The sequence below is a fragment of the Sciurus carolinensis genome, chromosome 6, assembly GCF_902686445.1.
Source record: "Sciurus carolinensis chromosome 6, mSciCar1.2, whole genome shotgun sequence".
NCBI lineage: Eukaryota > Metazoa > Chordata > Mammalia > Rodentia > Sciuridae > Sciurus > Sciurus carolinensis.
In genome coordinates this window covers 146350946-146370062 of record NC_062218.1, presented here as the reverse complement: position 1 = coordinate 146370062, position 19117 = coordinate 146350946, and the positions used below count along the sequence as shown (strand labels likewise).

At 46.9% G+C, this 19117-nt stretch overlaps 1 protein-coding gene across 4 annotated transcripts in view; it reads left to right on the top strand.

Moving 5' to 3' along the window:
• The window catches only part of Adam19 (ADAM metallopeptidase domain 19), an 83973-nt gene that overhangs the window by 29110 nt on the left and 35746 nt on the right, over positions 1–19117 (top strand). For 3 of the 4 annotated variants that reach the window (XR_007109113.1, XM_047555732.1, XM_047555734.1), the window contains 2 exons: positions 4978–5056; positions 10774–10850. Coding sequence is in view for 3 of the 4 variants with exons in the window: in XM_047555732.1 (XP_047411688.1) it covers positions 4978–5056; positions 10774–10850 (156 nt within the window). In the remaining variant the exon portion in view is untranslated. Of the gene's footprint in view, positions 1–1625; positions 1646–4977; positions 5057–10773; positions 10851–19117 lie in introns of those variants that run through there. The other variant, XM_047555733.1, reaches the window with a different exon arrangement.

Sequence of the window (19117 nt, the reverse complement as noted above, 5' to 3'; positions counted from 1 at the left end):
TGTAAAAGTGGTACCTATGTATCAGTCAAGTTTGGAAGGTGAGTTAGGAGGCTGGGAATGGGGAAGAGAACTGGAGTTGCTCAAAAAAGCATCACCTGGAAAGACTAAGAATGTCGATCGCTTGGTCCTTACTTAGAGGATGGCATCCTCAGCAGGACTGGGAGAGAGGCTGGGATCTTACAGTTCTTCAGAGCCTTTCTGGGTGTTGTGTGGTTACCAGGCTGAGTCACCATAATGGCGTTATGAATGTGGGTCTTGCTGTCACTAACTCTGGCAGGCCGAGGCTCTTCCAGGCCAAATGAGAGGGAACAGCAAGGCTGTACCTCCCTAGGCATCGCCCGCCGAGAAAGACCACCGTGGAGGAGGCGGTCAGGGTCCACCCTGGAATGAGCAGAGCACAGCAGAGCACGTGCGCTGATGCTGAGCCTGTGAGCCCTTGGTGAGGGCTGTTTCTCAAGGTGGTTTGGACATTGTTATCGTTGTATTTCCCCCAGTTTGCTTATCTGATGATGGAGGAAGGCGGGTTGAGCTCCCAGAAGATGTTTTGCTGATTTATTTTAGTCTCTCTGCTCCTCCCTCCCAAGAGGGAGTTTTTAGCTTAGAGAGGCTTTTGCAATTTGTCTGACAGTAAATCCCACTTAAAGAGATAGTCCGGGGGTTTGAAGACACTATGCCTTAGGAAAGGCAGATCAGAGCTGTTTTCAGATTGCAGCATGTTTGGGGGGTCCTGGATGCTCGAACAGAAAGGTTTCAGATTGCCAGGGACAATTCTGTTCGTCCCTGGAGTGTGATCTTATATTTTATGACTGGTATTTGGGGGACAGCTTCTTTTCTTAGGTGGAATTCAGAGGATACAGCTTTGCCCAAGGACTCTGAGCAATCATGTTTTCACCCAAAGACAGCACTCCAGTGCCAAGGGCCTTTATTGAGAAGATGCTGTGATCAGGTGGAGAATGTTCTGCTGATCTCTGTCTGCCTCCGGGCTCCTGAGCACAAAAGAGATAGGACTGGAGGGAATAGACTACAACGGAGTGACTTTTCTATCAAAGCCAGCAAAAGGAGGGGGTGGGGTGGGAAATCTTGGACAGCCGTCCTCTCTTCCTGGATGCACATCACTCGCGACTTGTTTCCTGAAAATCCTAATGTAATCCAGCGGTGAAAGACAGCTTCCTGCCGATGTGCTGAGCCAGCCCCTTGTCAGGGAGGAGATGAGAACAAGATGTGGTCAGAGAAGGGACAGCTGGGCCAGACCAGGCCACTCAGTGTCCATGCCATATCCTCTCTGTGGGGATAGCAGTGTCTTTTGTCTTGAAAAAGCATCAGGAACCCACCTGGGCACAGGGGCATGGGTAGCTCTATCTCAGGACAGTGGGGAGCATTTGAAAGCAATACTTTGTCCTCTCTTGGTAAAATCATGCTGATAGTGATAAAGCATGACTTTTCCTTTTGCTTCTAGAAGGAAGGACCTGACTGAATCTGCAGGCCCATTTGGGGAAAGGGTTATTTCAAGAGAATTAGCCCTGAAGTTCTTGTTTATTCACTTTTTCTTCTCATCAGACTTTCACATCCAAGAGCTCCTGGTCTCCTTTTGTGTGTGATATCATATATGATCTCAAGGTCACTTCTCATCACCATCGAATTGCAGGTTGGTCTATAGGTTCTGGGCCATGGTTGAGTTTTATGCTTCTACCCAAGAGAGACAGAGCCTCAAAGTGATTAAAGAGTGGGACCAACAGACATGGGGCTGGAATCTGGCTCTGACACCATGCTGTGGGCACTTGGAGCTTCCATGTCCTCAAGTACAAAACTGGGAATGAATGAGGACCTTACTGACAGGTGCACCACGATGAAAAATGAACCAAGCCAGGACCGAGCACTTAGACACCTGCGAACAGTTATGACTGCGAACTCTCTGGGCTTCCCAAACTCAGAACGATCCAGGATGTGGTGGAGGCAGGAAGGTGAGGGGGGCTTGGACAGCGAGACATGTTTAGACATTTCTAAAGTTGGTTTGAGAACTTGTGGTCTGAGTCTGCCTCAAGAAACATCTGGACAGTTGCTAGAACAGAAGGTGTGGTCCCAGCCAGAGTTTCTGTCAGTTTCAGTAGGTCTGGGGTGGGACCGGACAATTTGCATTTTCAAATAAAAGTTGATTTGCAAAGGTGGTTAGGTGGAAGAGAAAGCAGATTGTTCTCTGTAGGTTCAGAAGACAGAGTGAAGACTACAGCAAGGTAGTTTTCAATTCAGTGTAAGAACAGGTAACGAGAACATGTGGTCAGAACTGGAAAGGGTAGTCTCATGAGCTCTCTGTCTCTGGAAACTTCCAGTGCTGAATGGATACCTTGCAGATTCCTGTACTAGCTGGAAGCTTCATGCATTCATTTATTCATTCTTCCACTTATTCAGAATAAACAAGGGTTTGCCTGGTAGGAGCTGAGACCTGGGGGAGAGACCTTAAAAGAGTATTGGTGCTTGCCTTTAGGCAGCCAGAGTGAAGTGAATTTCACCATAGAATTCTTTCAATGCTGTGACTCCAAGAGTCCTATGATGACCAGGGGAGATCCTCAGAATAAGAAGCTGCAGAAAGAGCCTTATCTTTTGAGGAGGTGTGTCTGACAGCTGATAAGAATGTGGATGTCGCCAAGACTCACTTTGGATCACTCTCTTTGGAACATCTTAATGTCACTGGATAAATGATTTCTCCCTCTGCTCATACTCAGAAAAGGCTGAGAATGTATGTGCTACAAAATGCTTTTCCTGTGGGAAAATTCACATCTCCCCACTGGCACCCAAGGATAGATCATAAAACTGTGAACCGCTGACCAGCCATGCATTATGCAGCCTGTGAAGGCAGGCCCAGGAAATGGACTGCAGATGTGAGCTAACTATTTTTTATCACCTTCTCAAGTAGGGAGTGAAGGGCTGGGGAGAGTTAGGAAACAGATAAATTTCATCAGTTTTTCTGGCTTATTCCATCATAATCCCTGTTGAAAGCAATAATGATAATCATTAAATTTTACCACGCTCTGTTCTGTGCCAGGCCTTGGGTCAGCCTGCTACATGTATTATTGTGTTGCTCGATTCTTAAGACACCCTTATCAAGTGGTTTATTATCCTCCTTTTTTTGTGTGTGTGTGGAAGAAGAAACAAAGGTCTGGAGAGGTCAAGTAACTGTAGCTAGCTCATGGCCTGAGCCAGAGCTGGAACCAGAACCTCAGTCTTCTAGAGTCCAGACCATGCTCCAAGCTCTGGGTATGCTGAACCTGTCAATCATTCCTTCAGTCATTAGTCAGTAGCTGTTTCTTTCAACAAATGGGAAGCATCAATATATACCAATGAGCAAAATTGGATGGCCTCTGTCCTCATGGAGTTTACAGTTTGTTTCCTTCAGACCAAGGAGTGACTCCTCTCCTAGCTCCTGGGCTGCTTAGAAGCCAAGGAGGAAGAGGGAAGGGCTGGGAGACAGATTCTGGCAAGTTCTTTGCTGACCCAATGTTTCCATGAGAAGGAGTTTCTCTGCACCAGCTGGGTTTTGTGTTTTGCTTCTTTTACATATCCCTGTTGGGTTTCTTTTCTTCTTGTCAAGTCTGGATGTTAGCATTGGCTTTCTGATTGCACACTGGGGATGAGGGAGTCTGAGTCAGGAGTCAGAGAACTTGGAGCTGGAAGCAGCTCTAGAGCAACTGTACTTATGACCTTCTCTCACTGGGGAAGATCACCTTTTCCACCACCCAGGTTAGCCCTTCAGATTCCTTTGGCTGTCTGTCCTGGCCTCAGCCTACATTTTCTTCTTTTCAAAAGCAGGTTTGAATTATGTTTTCAGTTTCACAATCAACATCTGATAATTATTTTAAAAATAGATTTCAGAAGCATGTAACTTATGTCGTGGACATTGGCAATCCTGAGATAATCACCATGAACAACAGGGATCTGCTTCTCCAGTTGTTTTTAATGCATGCACAAGCATATATGATTATTAGTTTTTCATTGAAGTGGACTTGTAAAATTCATGCTTTTCTGAAATTTACTCTTTCTATCTAACTCCATTTTAGCCATCTTTGCTTATCTGTGTATAGAGAGCTGTATCACTTTTATGTTGTTTGGGGGTCAGAATCCGATTCTAGTAGTGTCTTCCATGAGAATCCTTTTTTACACTTGACCTTGACTTTCTATAGAATAATTGTGCCTTTAATGTTGCTGAGCTAGTTGAAACATCCACTTGGCTCCTTTACTTTTCTTTTGACTTCTGAAGAAATTCTAGGAACCTTGTTGAGTGTCTTCTGGCCTTTGGTGAGGATTTCTCAATCTCAGTTTCAGAGATCTGGACAAAAGAGAAACCAATGCCCCAGTTTTGAAAGGGAAAGAAAAAAAATTATCAGATGAGTGACATACCGAATTACCAGGTCTCAGGAAATCTGAAGCTCTAGGTCTCAAAAAATTCAGGCACAGGCAACAAGAGTCTATTTAGACCTTGCAACACTACTCTATAGGCTTTGTTTAAAACGTGGACCAAGCCCTTGACCAGGGCCAGGTAGGACCAGTTACTTGATAATCCCACTACAGTATGCATCATGGAGAACAGTATTTCCTTAAAGAAAAGTTGAAGTGCTGATGCTAAAAATTGGAGCATGTAATGTTGGAAAGTCAGTCAAAGTTCACAATGGAGTCCATAAAACCTAGAAAATGCTGCGTATGTGTTCACATGTGTATATTCTCAGGAACTAGAAAGAAAAAAAAGATTATTGCTTTAGTTCTGTCAGCTTCATCTGGTTGGAGTGCTGTTCGCAATGAATATAAAATTAGTGACATATTCCCACATTTTCTTTATATTCTGTAATGCCTATGGCTGCCCAGTGTCTTCTGCATGGAGATGCTCGGGGTCGCCCTTTCTGCTTTGATTAAAATGACTGACTACTGTTACCAGGAGGGTGGAGTCTATTAACTATAGGTTTAAATGTTTGTTTTTCTTCTTTGCAGGCAACTTTTTGCTCCGGCCTACACAGAAACCCACTACACTCCAGATGGAAATCCTCAAACCTCCATGCTGAAACCTGAGGTAAGTTCAGGTCAACAAATATCTTTCCCAAAACCACCCTGTCTGGCACCACTCTAGGGACTGAGGAGAGGTGTGATGGACCTGGTGCCTTCCCTAAAGGAGTTGCTCCCCCTGACTAATAAAGACCGAAGGAGCAAACAGGAGATACAAGACATGTCTCACTGTCCTTTGCTGGCTAAAATGGCTACACAAACAAATAGAATATTTTAGGGTAATTGCATGGATTAAAATTGGTGTAAGGGTGTGGTAGCACATGCTTGTAATCCCAGCAGCTCAGGAGGCTGAGGCAGGAGGATTGTGAGTTCAAAGCCGACTTAGCAAAAGTGAGACCCTAAGCAACTCAGTGAGACCCTGTCTCTAAACAAAATACAAAATAGGGCTGGGGGTGTGGGTCAGTGGTCAAGTGCCCCTGAGTTCAATCCCTGGTACCCTGCAAAAAAGAAAGAAAGAAAGAAAAAATTGTTGTAGAGCATCATGAAGATGCATTTTCTGGGTGTTAATTGTTCACATATTAACAAAAATTTAAGTAAAATAATTTGCTCATACTTCTGTCATCTCACCCATTAGATTTTGATCAGTACCCACCCCCCGCTTTTTAAATAGATATTTAGGGTTTACAGAGTTGCCATCACTGTACATGCAAATTTTATAGTCTACCTTTTTGATGTGACTTTATGTTAGGAAGGTTTTCTTGTTTTGCATCTGTCTTTATACTGGACATTTCTCCCTTCAAGTTGTTTTTGAGCCAGGATATATGCACAAAGCCACAGATTTATCATTTAGAAAATGGTCTTTTAGATGGACACATAGGTTTGTTTCATCATATCCCAGTGGTGGGCATTTAGGGTAGTGAATCATTTGCATTTGCAGTTCGTGGTTTGCTAGCTCTTTCCACAGAGATGCCTATGAGAATTTGTAGGCTCAGGGTGGTAGTTCTCAACCAGGAGCTATTTCCCCCTTCAGGAGACACTTGGCAATATTCGGAGGTAGTTTGGATTATTACTATGATGGAGGGGTGGGAGATACTCTAGCATTTAGGGGTCAGGGACCAGTAATGCTGCCAAACACCCTCCAATGCATAGGACAGGTCTTATATAGCTGAGACTTGTCCATCCTCAATGTCAACAGTGCCCAAATTGAGAAACCCTTGGATAGAGTGACACCTTCTCAGAGTCTAGGCTGATGGGGTGGAGTAAGGAAAGGCCAAGCAGGAAGGGAGGGCCTTCTGCCTTTGGAGCAGAGCGAAATGGACTCCTGGGGCATGTGGATCTGAGTTGTGGTATGGAAGTGGGCAGGGACATCCTTCTGCCTCAGTACTATTCCAGCAGCTTCCCATGGAACCTGAGGTTCCCACCGGGCCTATGCTTTGAGTTATCCCTGCTTGAGTGTAAATATCTAACAAGACAGCAGCAACCAATATCAGTCACTAACAGTTTGGAACAATTTAACAGATTACTCATGAATGGGTCAAGGGATACAGCACAGGTAAGTTTGGTAGATCTAAGAGATCTAGAGTGTGGTATCTAGATAGTTGAGGGACACTGTTGTATTTCAGGTCATGAAAGTCAATAGTCCATGCACCTTTTCCACCAGGACCTTCCTGGATAGGGAAGGAGTTGGGAGAGTGGCCAGAGCCTGCAGCAGCCATGTTGGACTGTGTATTCCCATCTCCAGGGAGGGTGTCCAGCTCCAACTGCACATCTCTGCAGTGCCCCTTGGTCAGAACTTCTCTTCCCTTCTTGAGACCTCTGTTCTTTGCCTCCGGGAGCAATAGCAGGGGCTGGGTAACAGCCAGGCATAGAAAGCCCCTAGTGATTACACCCTCACAAAAGCACCCTCCTCCGAGCTCCTCCCACTTCTGTGCCCACAGCTCAAGAATGGGTCTCAGTCCACAAGTTCCCCATGAGCTCATGCTTCCTGCTGTGAAAGACCCCCAGGGGTAGCCCCATCAGACGGAGAAGTTGCAGAGTGCAATGACTTCATGGCTGATCCTTGACTTGTCCTTTGTGCTCTCAGCTTGTGCATTAGGCAGAGATGCTGTAAAGGCCTTTCAGAAACAGAGGAGTGGAAGAGAACTCCCTCTCAATCCCAGAACCCTCCTTCCTGAAGGTCATATTGACTGAAGCACATCCGAGCTGAATCCTGGCACAGCTTGCTCTTTTCTTACTTTCTTTGCTACTGGAGTCCCTACCCAGGCCCATGGGGCTCCCAGTCAGCTCATCTGGAAACAGAAATCCAGGAGCAATAGCAATGGAATAAACCACTTAGGGGCTCTTGACTCCAGTGGTGAGGTCTACACTCTGTGACCACAGTTGGCCTGGAGAGGTGGAAGTTCTGGGAACCTTATCAAGACTGTAGCCCTAATCTGGGTCAGCTCATTGGGGAATGGGTCTATGAATGTGTTCCAACAAAGAGAGTTACAGGGCTTGGGGTCTCAAGCCAGCATTGGAGTCTTGGCTATAACTAGCTGTGTGGCCTTAATCAACCCTTTGGACCATACCATGGTTGTTTGTTTCATCTCAAAAATTGGATATGATGATATCTGACCCTTGGGACTATTGGAAGGGTAAGATGAATCACTGATTTTTATGGGAACTTATAAACATGCCTCACAGCCCCACAGTTTACAGATGAGGGAATTAAGAGGAGAAGAGGAAGAGTAACTTGCTCAGAAGTGGCAAGGCTTAGACTGGAATGTGTCTCCTCTGTTGCTTGAGATGCTGGAGGATGACAGAGCTTTGGCACATTGGGTCCTATGTCATTACTGACGCTGCCATAGCTGGGAGAGGCCGAGGGTGGAGTTGGGCTGCTGGGGTTCAAATCTCCACTTTGCTGTGTCACTTTGTGAGTGACTTAAGACCTCTCTAACCTTTAGTGACTTAAAACATGGGAGTAATAATATCTGCCACATAAGGCTATGGCCAAAATTAAAGGAAAAAAAGAAATCTACCAAAGTCGTGTCAGGTAGTTAAGAGCCGGCTAGCCGGTAGCACTTACTGTTACTTACATAAGTGGGAGGTGTGGGGATGGCATGTGACAGTGTAGGTGAAAGCCCTCTGTCAATTGCAGAGCCTGTTGTAAGCGTCAGTTGTTTTTCTACTTCAGAGAGTGTCTGGGCTGGTACTGTTCACATCAGTCCAAAGACAGGAAGTGGTACAGGGCTTCTTCAGAACCACCTCCGGATTTGAGGTCTCTTTGCTTGTGAAGGTACCAGCATTGTGCAGCTTGTGGCTGACCTATATTTCTGAACTCCTTGACTCTCCAGCAGTACAATTTATGAGCCCCGTTTACCCCATACAGACCTGCCCCCCCCCCTCCCTGGGAGTACTCGGCCCCCTTTCCCCTGGCGAATGCTCCGGTGCTGTGGAGTGTGTGGCCTCACTCTTGAGTTCTAAGGACCAGGTTCAAAACTGGATCATTTGATGATCCACCTCCAGGTCCCAGAGCCCAGGGGAAGGTAGAGGTGCCGTGTGACAGACTGGCATTTGAAGACAGATGGACTCCTGGCCAGAAGGAGGGTTTTGTCTGCCTTACCTTCTTTCACAGGTGCTGTGGGATGTCCCCCCACCTCAGTGAATTTCCTTTGCCTTCCTCTGAAGGTCAGAATCTGACTTGTTAAAAGTCCAGGAGAGTCTGATGCAAAGAGGGGGCTGGCCCTGTTCCTCCTCCCAGCTGTGTGCATGCGAATGGCCAGAGGAGCCACACGGCTGGCCTGCGGATTATCAGCAGATGAAAGGACACCTGTGGTCCAGAGACTGGGCCTGAGCTAAGTGTCAGCTTGGCCTGCATCCTCTGATCTGGCTGCACGGCTCAGCTGGATAGGATGTAAAATTGGCACAGCGAAGGCCGTGGATTGGGCCCCTTGGTGGGCTTCCCCATCCCTTGAAGCCTCATTCTGCCTTGAATGAAGGAGAATTTAATGACACCATGGTCACTCTGGGCCAGGTATGTCGAAAGCCCTCTGTCAATCCTGAAGCTTGCTCTTTGTATGCAGCCCTCCCACCAATCTGTGAGGAGAGTCTGTGGACACCGAAGGCCAGAGAGAGGCTGTGGAACTGATTACCTGGCTGGCACATGTGGAAGGCTGGATGGAAACCTGGCCTGCTTGTGCCAAAATGTTTGAGTTTTGTTGTTAGACTACACTCATGCCCCTTGCTGGGAGGGAGGTGAGTCAGAGAAAACACACATCTCTGTCTGAGGTGGACAAGGAAATGGCAGGCAGCATGGTCTTGGAGATGGGGCCCTTGAACTGTCACTGTCACATAGGTGAAGACCCTGCTGAGGCTGGGGGAGCTGGGGAGAAGAGATGCCCCCACATCTGCAGCTGCGTGGTTTATAGCTCCTTCAGACCTTGGCAGAACCTCCTTTCCATTCTGGGCAGTTCATATCTGTGGACTTACTTGGGAACAGACTCATAGGAACATGTCCCCTGTTATTCTCCCTCCATCTTGTTTTATCCCTATGTGTCTGCCTTAGCACACAATTGCCTCATAAATACTATGAGGCAATACTTATCAAACATTCTGCTAGCACCTCAAACTTTTATTTGTAATTATCTTTTTAAAGCTTCTTCATTAATGAGGAGCTATAATAAGACCACAAACCCCTCAAAGACTGGAGCTGTGTGTGTCTCTTTGCTTATTATCATATCTCCGAAGTCTAGCCAGGGCCTGGCACCCAGTGGCGTTCAACAGCTATTTGTAGTGATGGAGGAATCGGCTGGGGTTGGAGACCAGACGCTGTGAGGTATAATGAGTGGTGAACCGCACCAGGTCTCACGGACCTGTGTGCCCAGCCTGGAGTGCTCCAGGTGCGGAGGGATCCAGGTGTAGAAGGCTTCAGGTGTGGAGGGATTCAGGGGAGAACAAGTATCCTGAGCTCTGGAGGGGATGGTGCATGGTCATTTCCAAAGACTGCTCTAACAGAGCACCATGAACTTGGAGGTTAAAACAACAGAAAATTTCTCAAAGTTTTGGAGGCTAAAAGTCCAGAATCAAAGTGTTGGCAGAACCATGCTCCCTCCACAGCCTCTCGGGAAAAATCCTCCTCCTTTGACTCAGAGCTTCTAGTGGCTCCTTCGTGTTCCCAGGAGCTTCTCACTCCAGTGTGCTTCTATCTTCACACAGCTTCTTCTCTTTCTGTGTATGTCTCTTTGTCTCCTCTCCTCTTCTCTTCTTCTTATAAGGACATAAGTTGTTAGATTTAGGACCCACACTAATCCAGTATGACCTCATGCCAATTTAATTACATGAACAAAGATCTTATTTCCAAATATAGTCATATTCTGAAGTTCCAAGTGGACATGAATTTTAGGAGGACATAGTTAAACCCATTGCAGGGGTTTACAAAGGTGACATTGGTGGGAAGTGGGATCCAGGGTTCTGTGGCTGACATCACACCATGGAAATATCTCTGAACCAGATCTCCAGAATCCCTGTTCTCCAGTTATCAAGGAGACCTTTGAAAATCTCTGCTTCTGTGAGTTCAGCTTCTTCCTCTATTCAGAGAGCATAATGACATCTACCCTGCCCACTTCCCAGGATTATTATGGGGATCAAACAAAATGGTGGCTTAAAGAGCTCTTTGCATGTTGTAAAGGTGCTGTAAAGTGAGGGTAGACAGAGGATAAGCTGTCAACCATCTGTCACCTTCATGAGACATTAACATTGCCATCCTTATCAGTGTTACTGCCTGACCAGTGCCTTTCTCTTTACTAGGATCATTGCTTTTACCATGGCATGGTGAGGAAGGCAGAAGAGTCCAGCGTCACACTCAGCTCCTGCCGGGGATTTAGGTAAGAGATCCTGAAGCTTCAGAGGGTATCTGACACTCTCCCAAGGAGGGGGATTTTCAAGACAAGCGGGACTAACGAAAGGCAAGGACCTTGGGAAGGAGCCCGCTGAGAGAGTGTATATGGGTAACTCTGAGAAGGGCCAAATTTGGGAGGTACCAGGGAAATCTAGATCATTCACTTATTAACTGGTATTGGGCTTACCTTCACCAAGGAACTTGCTGTTTTGAAATAAAGATTTTATTATTATTTAAGAATTTTAATGCCAACAAATCATGAGATTTGACCAGAAAAAGAAGGAGTACACTCTGCTATGTGGGCCACATGGTCATGCACTGCGGTTGTGGAGAGACAGAGGAGCAGGAAGAAATGTGGGCAGGTGCTTTATTGTGGTTTCTGCAGGGAGGAATCTGTGAGGCAGGGCAAGCAGGTTTAGGATTCTCTCCTTTGGACAGTTTCAGGGGCTGTCTGGTGCCTGGGTCTGGGGTGATAGGGCAGATGAGTAGTTACCCAGAAGGTGAGAGCTCAGTAAAGTAGATGGTGGGGTATAGGCTTTGACTGACTGGCCTGCAGGAGAAAGTCTTAGTAGCTGGCAACTGTTGATTGTTTCAGGGAGTTGGCTAACTGTGGGAAGGCCAGTCCCTCCAGGGTCAGCAAGTCCTAGATGTCAAAGCAACAGAAGACAGGAAATAAGTGACATGGTGAATGAACCTGAAATTGAGTTTGAGCATTCTTTCCCACTTCTTAGTTCTTCTATGGTAGAAGGACTGATGGGCAGTGAAATGGGAATGTTAGGGAGAAGAGAAGATGGGAGGAGAAGCAGGAGGCAAGGATAACATTCAATATGGAAAGTCAACTAAGAAGTTCTGTCTAGATGGTGCTGTAAGAGAATGATCCTTCCTTGTCCAATCTGGACTGCCTGCTGAGATCCTACCAGCTGGGTGACCTTGGGTCTCCATGATCTCATTTGTAAAAGGTGGATCAAAAGAATATACACATGACGCGAGGGTTATTTAACATTAGTAGACATCTGATGTAGCACTCAGTCACCTCCAAGGCCTGGCTTTTCTGCGTATGGTCTGCAGATGGACAGCATCTGCTTTCCCTGGGAGCTTGCTCAAAATGCAGTATCTCAGATCCCAACCACTCCTACTGGTTTATAGTCTGCATTTTACCAAGACCCCAGGTGATCTGTGTGCACATTACAGTTTGAACCTGAGAATGTGTTCCTTCAGCATGTGGATTATATTTCAAGCATTTTTTTGTCTCCATCAGCCTGTCCTAGTGCCTTGACTATAGCAGGATCTATGCATATAGAAGTGATAAATATCACTTTAGACTCCTCCTACTCACCATTCTCTATTTTCTTAAAAAAAGATGATGATCCAAAAACCAGGATTCTAATTGCTTGTCCTAATTGCCAGGATTCTGATTGCCTATACTGGTGCCTATATCCAGTATGCTAGAAACTGGCTCTATTAAAAAAAAATTTAAAAAGGAAAGGGAAAAGGAAAAAAAAAGTTATGATTTGTAGCATCCACCTGTATACTGGTAAAATTGCTTCCCATCACAGCCAATTTCAAGCTATCAGTGTGATGTTATTGAAGACAGAATTGGAAATATGCCCACCACTGGCTCTTAGGAGCTGGTAGGAGTTGGCTCCATGTATATATACCCTTCCTCTCTCTTTTATTTTTTATTTTTGGTACCAGGGATTGAACTCAGGGATGCTTTACCACTGAGCCACATCCCTGGCCTTTTTTTTTTTTTTTTTTTTTTTTTTTAGAGGCAAGGTCTTCCTGAGTTGCTTAGGGACTTGCTAAGTTGCTGAGTCTGGCTTTGAACTTTGGATCCTCCTATCTCAGCTTCCCATGCCTCTGGGATCAGAGGCACGCACCACGATGCCCTGATCACCCTTCTCCTCATAGCAATTGATTCGTTCAGTGACTACTTCTTTGGCTCAACAAATTTAATATTGGATGTCTATTATATGCCGTGTCCTGAACAGGAAAGAGGAAGGACAGCCATTGTAATTTCCAGAGTCCTCTGTTTTCTCATCTGCAAAATGACCATCAGTGATGGCTATGGTAGAGATTAAGTTTAAGTGCTTCGTTACGTCTACAGGATTTTACAAGCATGTGGGATACATATCATCCCATAACAGTGAAACCATGCTAAGACAGCCACGCTCCCATAAAAATCGAAGGCTCCTCTCCCCGCAGGCCCCACATGTCTGTTTATGAACTGGGCCAGGTCTCCTCTGGAAGGCCATGTGGTGAGTCGCCAGAGGGAATTAAGCAGGAAATAGGTTTTGGCTGGGAAGCGATAACAGAATGGCCTCAAATCCCCCACTCAAGCTACTTGGTTGAGCCAAGCCAACTGGTCTCAGTGGTGTTTACAGGCCCAGCCACCGCCACCTGCGGGCTGCAAGTAAACAAAGTCCTTCCCAAGAAAGAGGAAAGGGAACATGCAGGTGTGACCTGCTTCTCTCTGTCCCCTCCGTCTGGAGCAGTGGGAACTTGGCCTGGCCTCTTGTAAATCATTCCAGCAGCCGCGCTGACAGGGGGAAACCGGGTGAGCTGCCCACGTGTTTCTGCTTAGCGTGCTTCCGTCTGTGGGGCCCGCCAGCGTGTTTCCCAGCCTGTCGCTGCGCACCTTGAGAATCCAAGGTTGTAGACAGCCCGATTAAAGGGCTGGAGACTCCTGCCAGATGGCGCCATTTGGACCCTGGAGGGGGAGCAGCTGCCACAGCAGCAGCGTTCAAACGCATGGTTTGAGTCTTCCCTAAGGCTTATAAAACCAGGCTGCCATGGAAAATCTCCATAGTGATCGCTCTCTCCTAGAAACCTGCTCCTGTGACTGGGAAAAATGGGCAGGATTTATACCAAGTGGGATCATCAGGCTGATGAGACAAAGACGGAGGAATTCAGTGGAGCTTCCAAATAGTTGTTGGGTCCTCTCTCCAAAGCAGCTCTGTGGGAGACTATGACTGAAGAAGTAATCCCTGATCATAGGAAAAATAAATTCACATAGTATAAAAAAATACACAATGGAAGGTCAGTCTCTTTCTCACCCCAGATTTCTGAATTAAGTCCCCGTCTCCACCATTGTTAGAGTTTCTTGTGTGTTCTTTTAGAAGTATTCCTTGCAAAAAAGAAACCTGGACATGTAACGTAGGGCTTTGTAATCTTATGATTACGTGGGCCTCTGACCCCTTTGGGATTTGGGTGGAAGCTATGGATACTTATACACTACACGATAAAAAGATGTCACAGACCATTTTGTTGGGGATGCCAAGTGTCCCTACCCCCAATTCTGTCTCAGATTAAGGACCAGCCTCTAAATGTTACCACAACTTCTCGCATGCACAACATCCTTGCAACTGGCACATGTATAAATGTCAGGCAGGAGTGATTAGTGTTTGTGAAGAAATGGAGCCAGTTCTGAGATGAAGTGTCTTTGAGCCTGTGCTTTCTGGGAAACTGTGTGTGTGAGTGTGTGCATCCCTTGCTCACGTTCTATCAGCAGGAGGGATGCCTGATTGGTGAGTTGTTTATTTTTAAAAGCAATACTTATTGAAAATTGTCATTCTATAACTAATACAGGTTTAGTGTTAAACATTCAAATAGCACAGGAGCGTATAAACTAAAAACAGTGAAAGCTCTCTCTCCTGCCCTGCCCTTAGTCCTACAGATGACTTAGTCCTGGAGTGGCTTTGGATAGTGAGCATTGGTATGTGGACTCCATCTTGTAAGAATGAGCCTATGCATTAGGAGACCCGGGATCTGTCCCAGCTCTGCATTAACTCACTAGGTGATCTTGGGCAAGTTACTTTTTTTCTGGGGTTTCCTCTCATCTATCAAACCAGAGAAGACCATATCATCAAAAGTACCCTTTAGCATGAGCTCTGCGCTGCAGAGAGAAGGGGCAGAATCTCAGGGAGGTGGGGGCTGGAGCAGAAGGAGGTGGCTCAGGTATATGCAGCTAGCCCCTAAGAAGGGCCCCTAGGATGTGCAAGCTTAGATTCTGGAGTCAGACAATTCCTGCTTTAAAACCCGACAGGCTGCTGCAGTTCTCCAGCCTCTATTTTCTCACCTGTGAGATCAGTATTGATGTCACTGGTGGATTTATATTAGGTGGTGGGCTCCATCTCCTTGAGAGCAGGGACTTTGTTTTAATTATGCTGTACCCCAGTGTTGCCAAAAGCTCGGTCCTTGTCCCCGATGCCAATTCAACAACGAGGACATGGTTTTGAGAAAAAGGAAAAGGAAGATTTATTGCTTGGCTAGCAGAGGAGAAACACATGGGACTCCTGTCCCAAAGGCCATGATCGTGCCCATCGGCAGAAACAGGGGGCTTTTATAGAGGCGATTCAGAGAAAATGAGATTAGGCAGGAGAGATCAGGAAGGAGAAGATCAGGGAAAAGAAGATCAGGAAGGAGAAGATCAGGGAAAAGATAAGGGAGGAGAAGGTCAGGGAAAAGAAGATCAGGGAAAGGTTGGGAAAAAGAAAACCATGTAAATTTCAGAGCAGCAAGGGATATAATCAAAGCATCAAGTGAACCCTTGTTAACACCAGTAGCTAGAGCTCTTCCTGACCCAGAGCAGATGACCAGGGTGAGTGTGTTGAGTGGCTACTGAATAAAGCATGTATGCCTTGCCTGATGTGCCAGCACAGTGCCCAGTGACTGTCTGCTATTCTTTTAATATCTTTTTTATTGGTAGCATCGCCCTTTGCTTCAGTCCTTTATCAGAGTGATCCCAGGAGATGGACAGTATTATCAGATAACTGACCACGCAGCTTGAAGACAGTGGAGCCAGAATTTGAATCCAGGTGTATCTCACTCCAGGGTCTATGCTCTCTAACTGTGCCCTGCCACCCTGTCCCAAGAGAGCACAACACCTGCACACCTTCTCTTCTCCCTGGATACTGCCTTTGGAGTTCTCTGTAATCCCTTTCACATGGATGCGGATGGGGCGGGGTGGGGAGGCAGGGAAGAAACAGCAGAGTGGTTTTGTCTTAGGACTGGTCCTAAGATCCTAGGTCCTAGGTTGTGTCTTAGGTCTAGATGCAGGGATGTTAGTTATGTCCCTGTGGGTTTAGTGCCAAATGGGTGAATTTCCAGGAGGCAGTTCTGGTCCAGTTCCTTGAAGGATGCATTTGGTTGAACCTTTCAGGCACTCGTGGGTTAAACACGAACTGCCTGCTGCTGGCCTGGCTGGGCCCGCCCGGTTCCTCTAGACAATTTCATATTTATCATGCTCTTAACGATGAGGAGCAGGATAGAGAACAGAATGGAGAATGGCCTGTGAGGTCCTGGCCCCCGGCCTCCTGGGCCCCCCACCCCTGCCTCCTGGCTGACCTCTACTTCTTCCAGTGCTAGCATTTAGCAAATTAGATCAACCCAGGCTCTTAGAAGGATAAATGACTGGTGGATACTCAGGGGAGGGTGGCTAGAGGACTTGGGGGTGATGGCTAGGGAGGGCCCCAGAACCACATTCTCAGAAATTCCGCCATCCTTGTGGATGGGGTTAACGGTAAAGTGCTGGGGCTTGCGCCAGCCTCTCTTCCATGCCCAGGCTGTCTGGGAGGATTGTAACTGAGACCCGGGTGGGCGAGTCACCAGGGGCTGCATTGGGAGAAGTGGGGAGTGACCACAGAATCCTGTTACTAGGAGGACCGTCAGTGACCTTCCAAGCTGCTGTTTCTCAAACTAATCTGCATACCTCCTGAGACAGATTTGTTTAGTTCTGGTGGAAAGACAGGTGCCTGCTGCAGAGTGTGGGCTCCTGGCCAGAGTTCTCGAGTGTGGCTATGCAGGGAATCATCAGGGGACCGACAATACAGATGCATAGGCCTACAGAATCTGAGTCTCCTAGGGTGGCCTGGACATCTGGATTCAAAACACTTAGAGTATGCTTGTAACTCTGGAAGTTCTGGTCCTAGGGATCTCCGACCCACAGGTTTGGAACTCACTTATGGCATAGAGGTTAAGGGCATGGGGTCCAGAGTCTGTGGCCTTTAAATCTTTAGCTCCAGATTACCTGTGAGAACTTATGTAATCTCTCTGAGCCTCAGTTTTCTCATCTGTAAAATGAGACCCACAATGCTGCCCACCTTATAATGTGACGTGGGAATGAAAAAAGAGTGATGTTTGTAAACCCAGTGCCTGACACATCAGTGAGGTCTCGGAACATGTTCCGTCTCAGGACAGAATGAAAACTGAATGCCTCTGTCTTTATCACTCAGGAAACTGGAGTCTTCAGACAGGCCATTTGGGTCACAGCCAATCACATTTCAGAAGAGAGTTGCTGGCACCTTCTTTTGTAGGTGATTGTAAACTGGGATGCCTTTCTGGTCCATGCTACAGAGCTATTGTGACAGAGGCAGTGTTAGGTCAGGGTGAAGGCTGTGGGATTCAGAACCAGAAGACTGAGGTTCCAGTCCCACTTTTACTCTTACTACCTGTGACTTTCAGTAAGTTAATTGCCCTTGCTGAGCCTTAGTTTTCCCATTTATACCATGGGGGTAATAGTGTAAGGATCATAAAAGTTGGTACGAATAATACCATGATTCCTGCCTGGTCTATAGCAAAGGCTTAATAACCTATTGCCACTATGATGATGGTTATTTACTATGCTCCAGACATTTGCTTGGTCTCTTCTCTCTTTGCCCCAGAGGCTTGTTCATGTGACATGGGGCCAACTATACCTGTGGCCCTACACTGGAATCTTTACCAATTCTCATGTGGAAACTTCCACTCTCTGGTATAATTTCAGCAGCCACACCCTGATGCACACAGGAGCATCTGTTGGTTTGTGGTCCAGCCCTCTGTGTTTCCAGCATTTGTAGCCAATGGGGGAAACCAAGATGGCAGAAGACAATACTGGTCAGCTGAGAAGATAGCTTGGGAACAGGATGCCCTCAGTCACTCTGCCTCTGCCCTTTCCTGTCTGAATCAGGGAGTGGATATGACCCTTGCTCTCCCTACTTCACCCCCAACTGCTGCAGGAGCACCTTAGGTGTCCTGCCAAGGGGCTGGGCGGACACTGCTGCATCCGCCTGGGTGAGGCAGCTGGGAAGCCGGCCGGCTCCTGGCACAGCAATGAGGTCACTCTGGGATGGGACCTGGGCAGGGTTACTGCAGACCAAAGGCTGGCATCGTTTGTCCCAAGAGCATCACAAACTCTTTCCGAAGGACAAAACCTGGACAGACATCCCAATGGGGTGGCAGTGGGGATGGGTGGGACCAAGGTGACCTGAGAAAGAAGTTCTTCCAGATCGTAGTGGCACGGACTCAGAGTTGGAGACACTTTAGGTTTGGAGCTCTCTGGATGGACAGGAGTCTGAGTAAGGGTTTTGAAGCGCAGGAAGCGCTGCCAGGGCCCTGGGGACTGACTCCTGGGTTTCCTTCTGCCCGGAGCCTTAAGTGCATTCTCTTGCTGTGGGGTGCATCTCACTGTAGGGAAGACGGCAAATACCTGCTGCCTGGGCCTCTCCTTATCCTTCCATTGATGATTTGTGACAGCAGCAGATAAGAAGGGGGAGCTCTTCCTCACAGAGTCTGGATCAGGCCTCAGAGGCCTCGTTGGTAGCCTCGGAGCATCTGCATCCAGTCCATCAGTGTTAGGGTTGGGGAGTCCTCTTTGCCCTCCCCATTTCCATTACCATGACTATCCCCACGGTAAGACTGCTTCATGAGGTCAGGAGCATTGCCCATCTTGTTCACCACTTCATCCTCAGCAGATAGCAGGAGCCTGACGAATGTTTGTGGCCTGAGTGGCTTTCCTCCTATGGACCTTGAGTGATTGATGGCCCTCAGTATCTGTGGCCTTCACGTCCACATTTTCAATCTATCAGGGATGAAAATTTTTGAAAAAAATTTGCATCTCTATTGAACACATATACGTTTTTCTCTTGTCATTTTTCCTTATATTATACAGAATAACAGCTGGGCACAGTGGCACATGCCTGTAATCCCAGTGGCTTGGGAGACTGAGACAGGAGGATCACGAGGTCAAAACCAGCCTCAGCAACAGTGAGGCGCTGAGCAACTCAGTGAGACCCTGTCTCTAAATAAAATACAAAATAGAACTGGGGATGTAGCTCAGTGGTTGAGTGTCCCTGAGTTAAATCCCTGATACCCGCCCCCCCACAAAATACAGCATATCAACTATTTACATCCTATTTGCATTGTTTTGGTATCATAAGTAATCTAGCATTGATTTAAAGTGAGTGTTATTTAGTAGGTTATAAAAATTCTATGCCA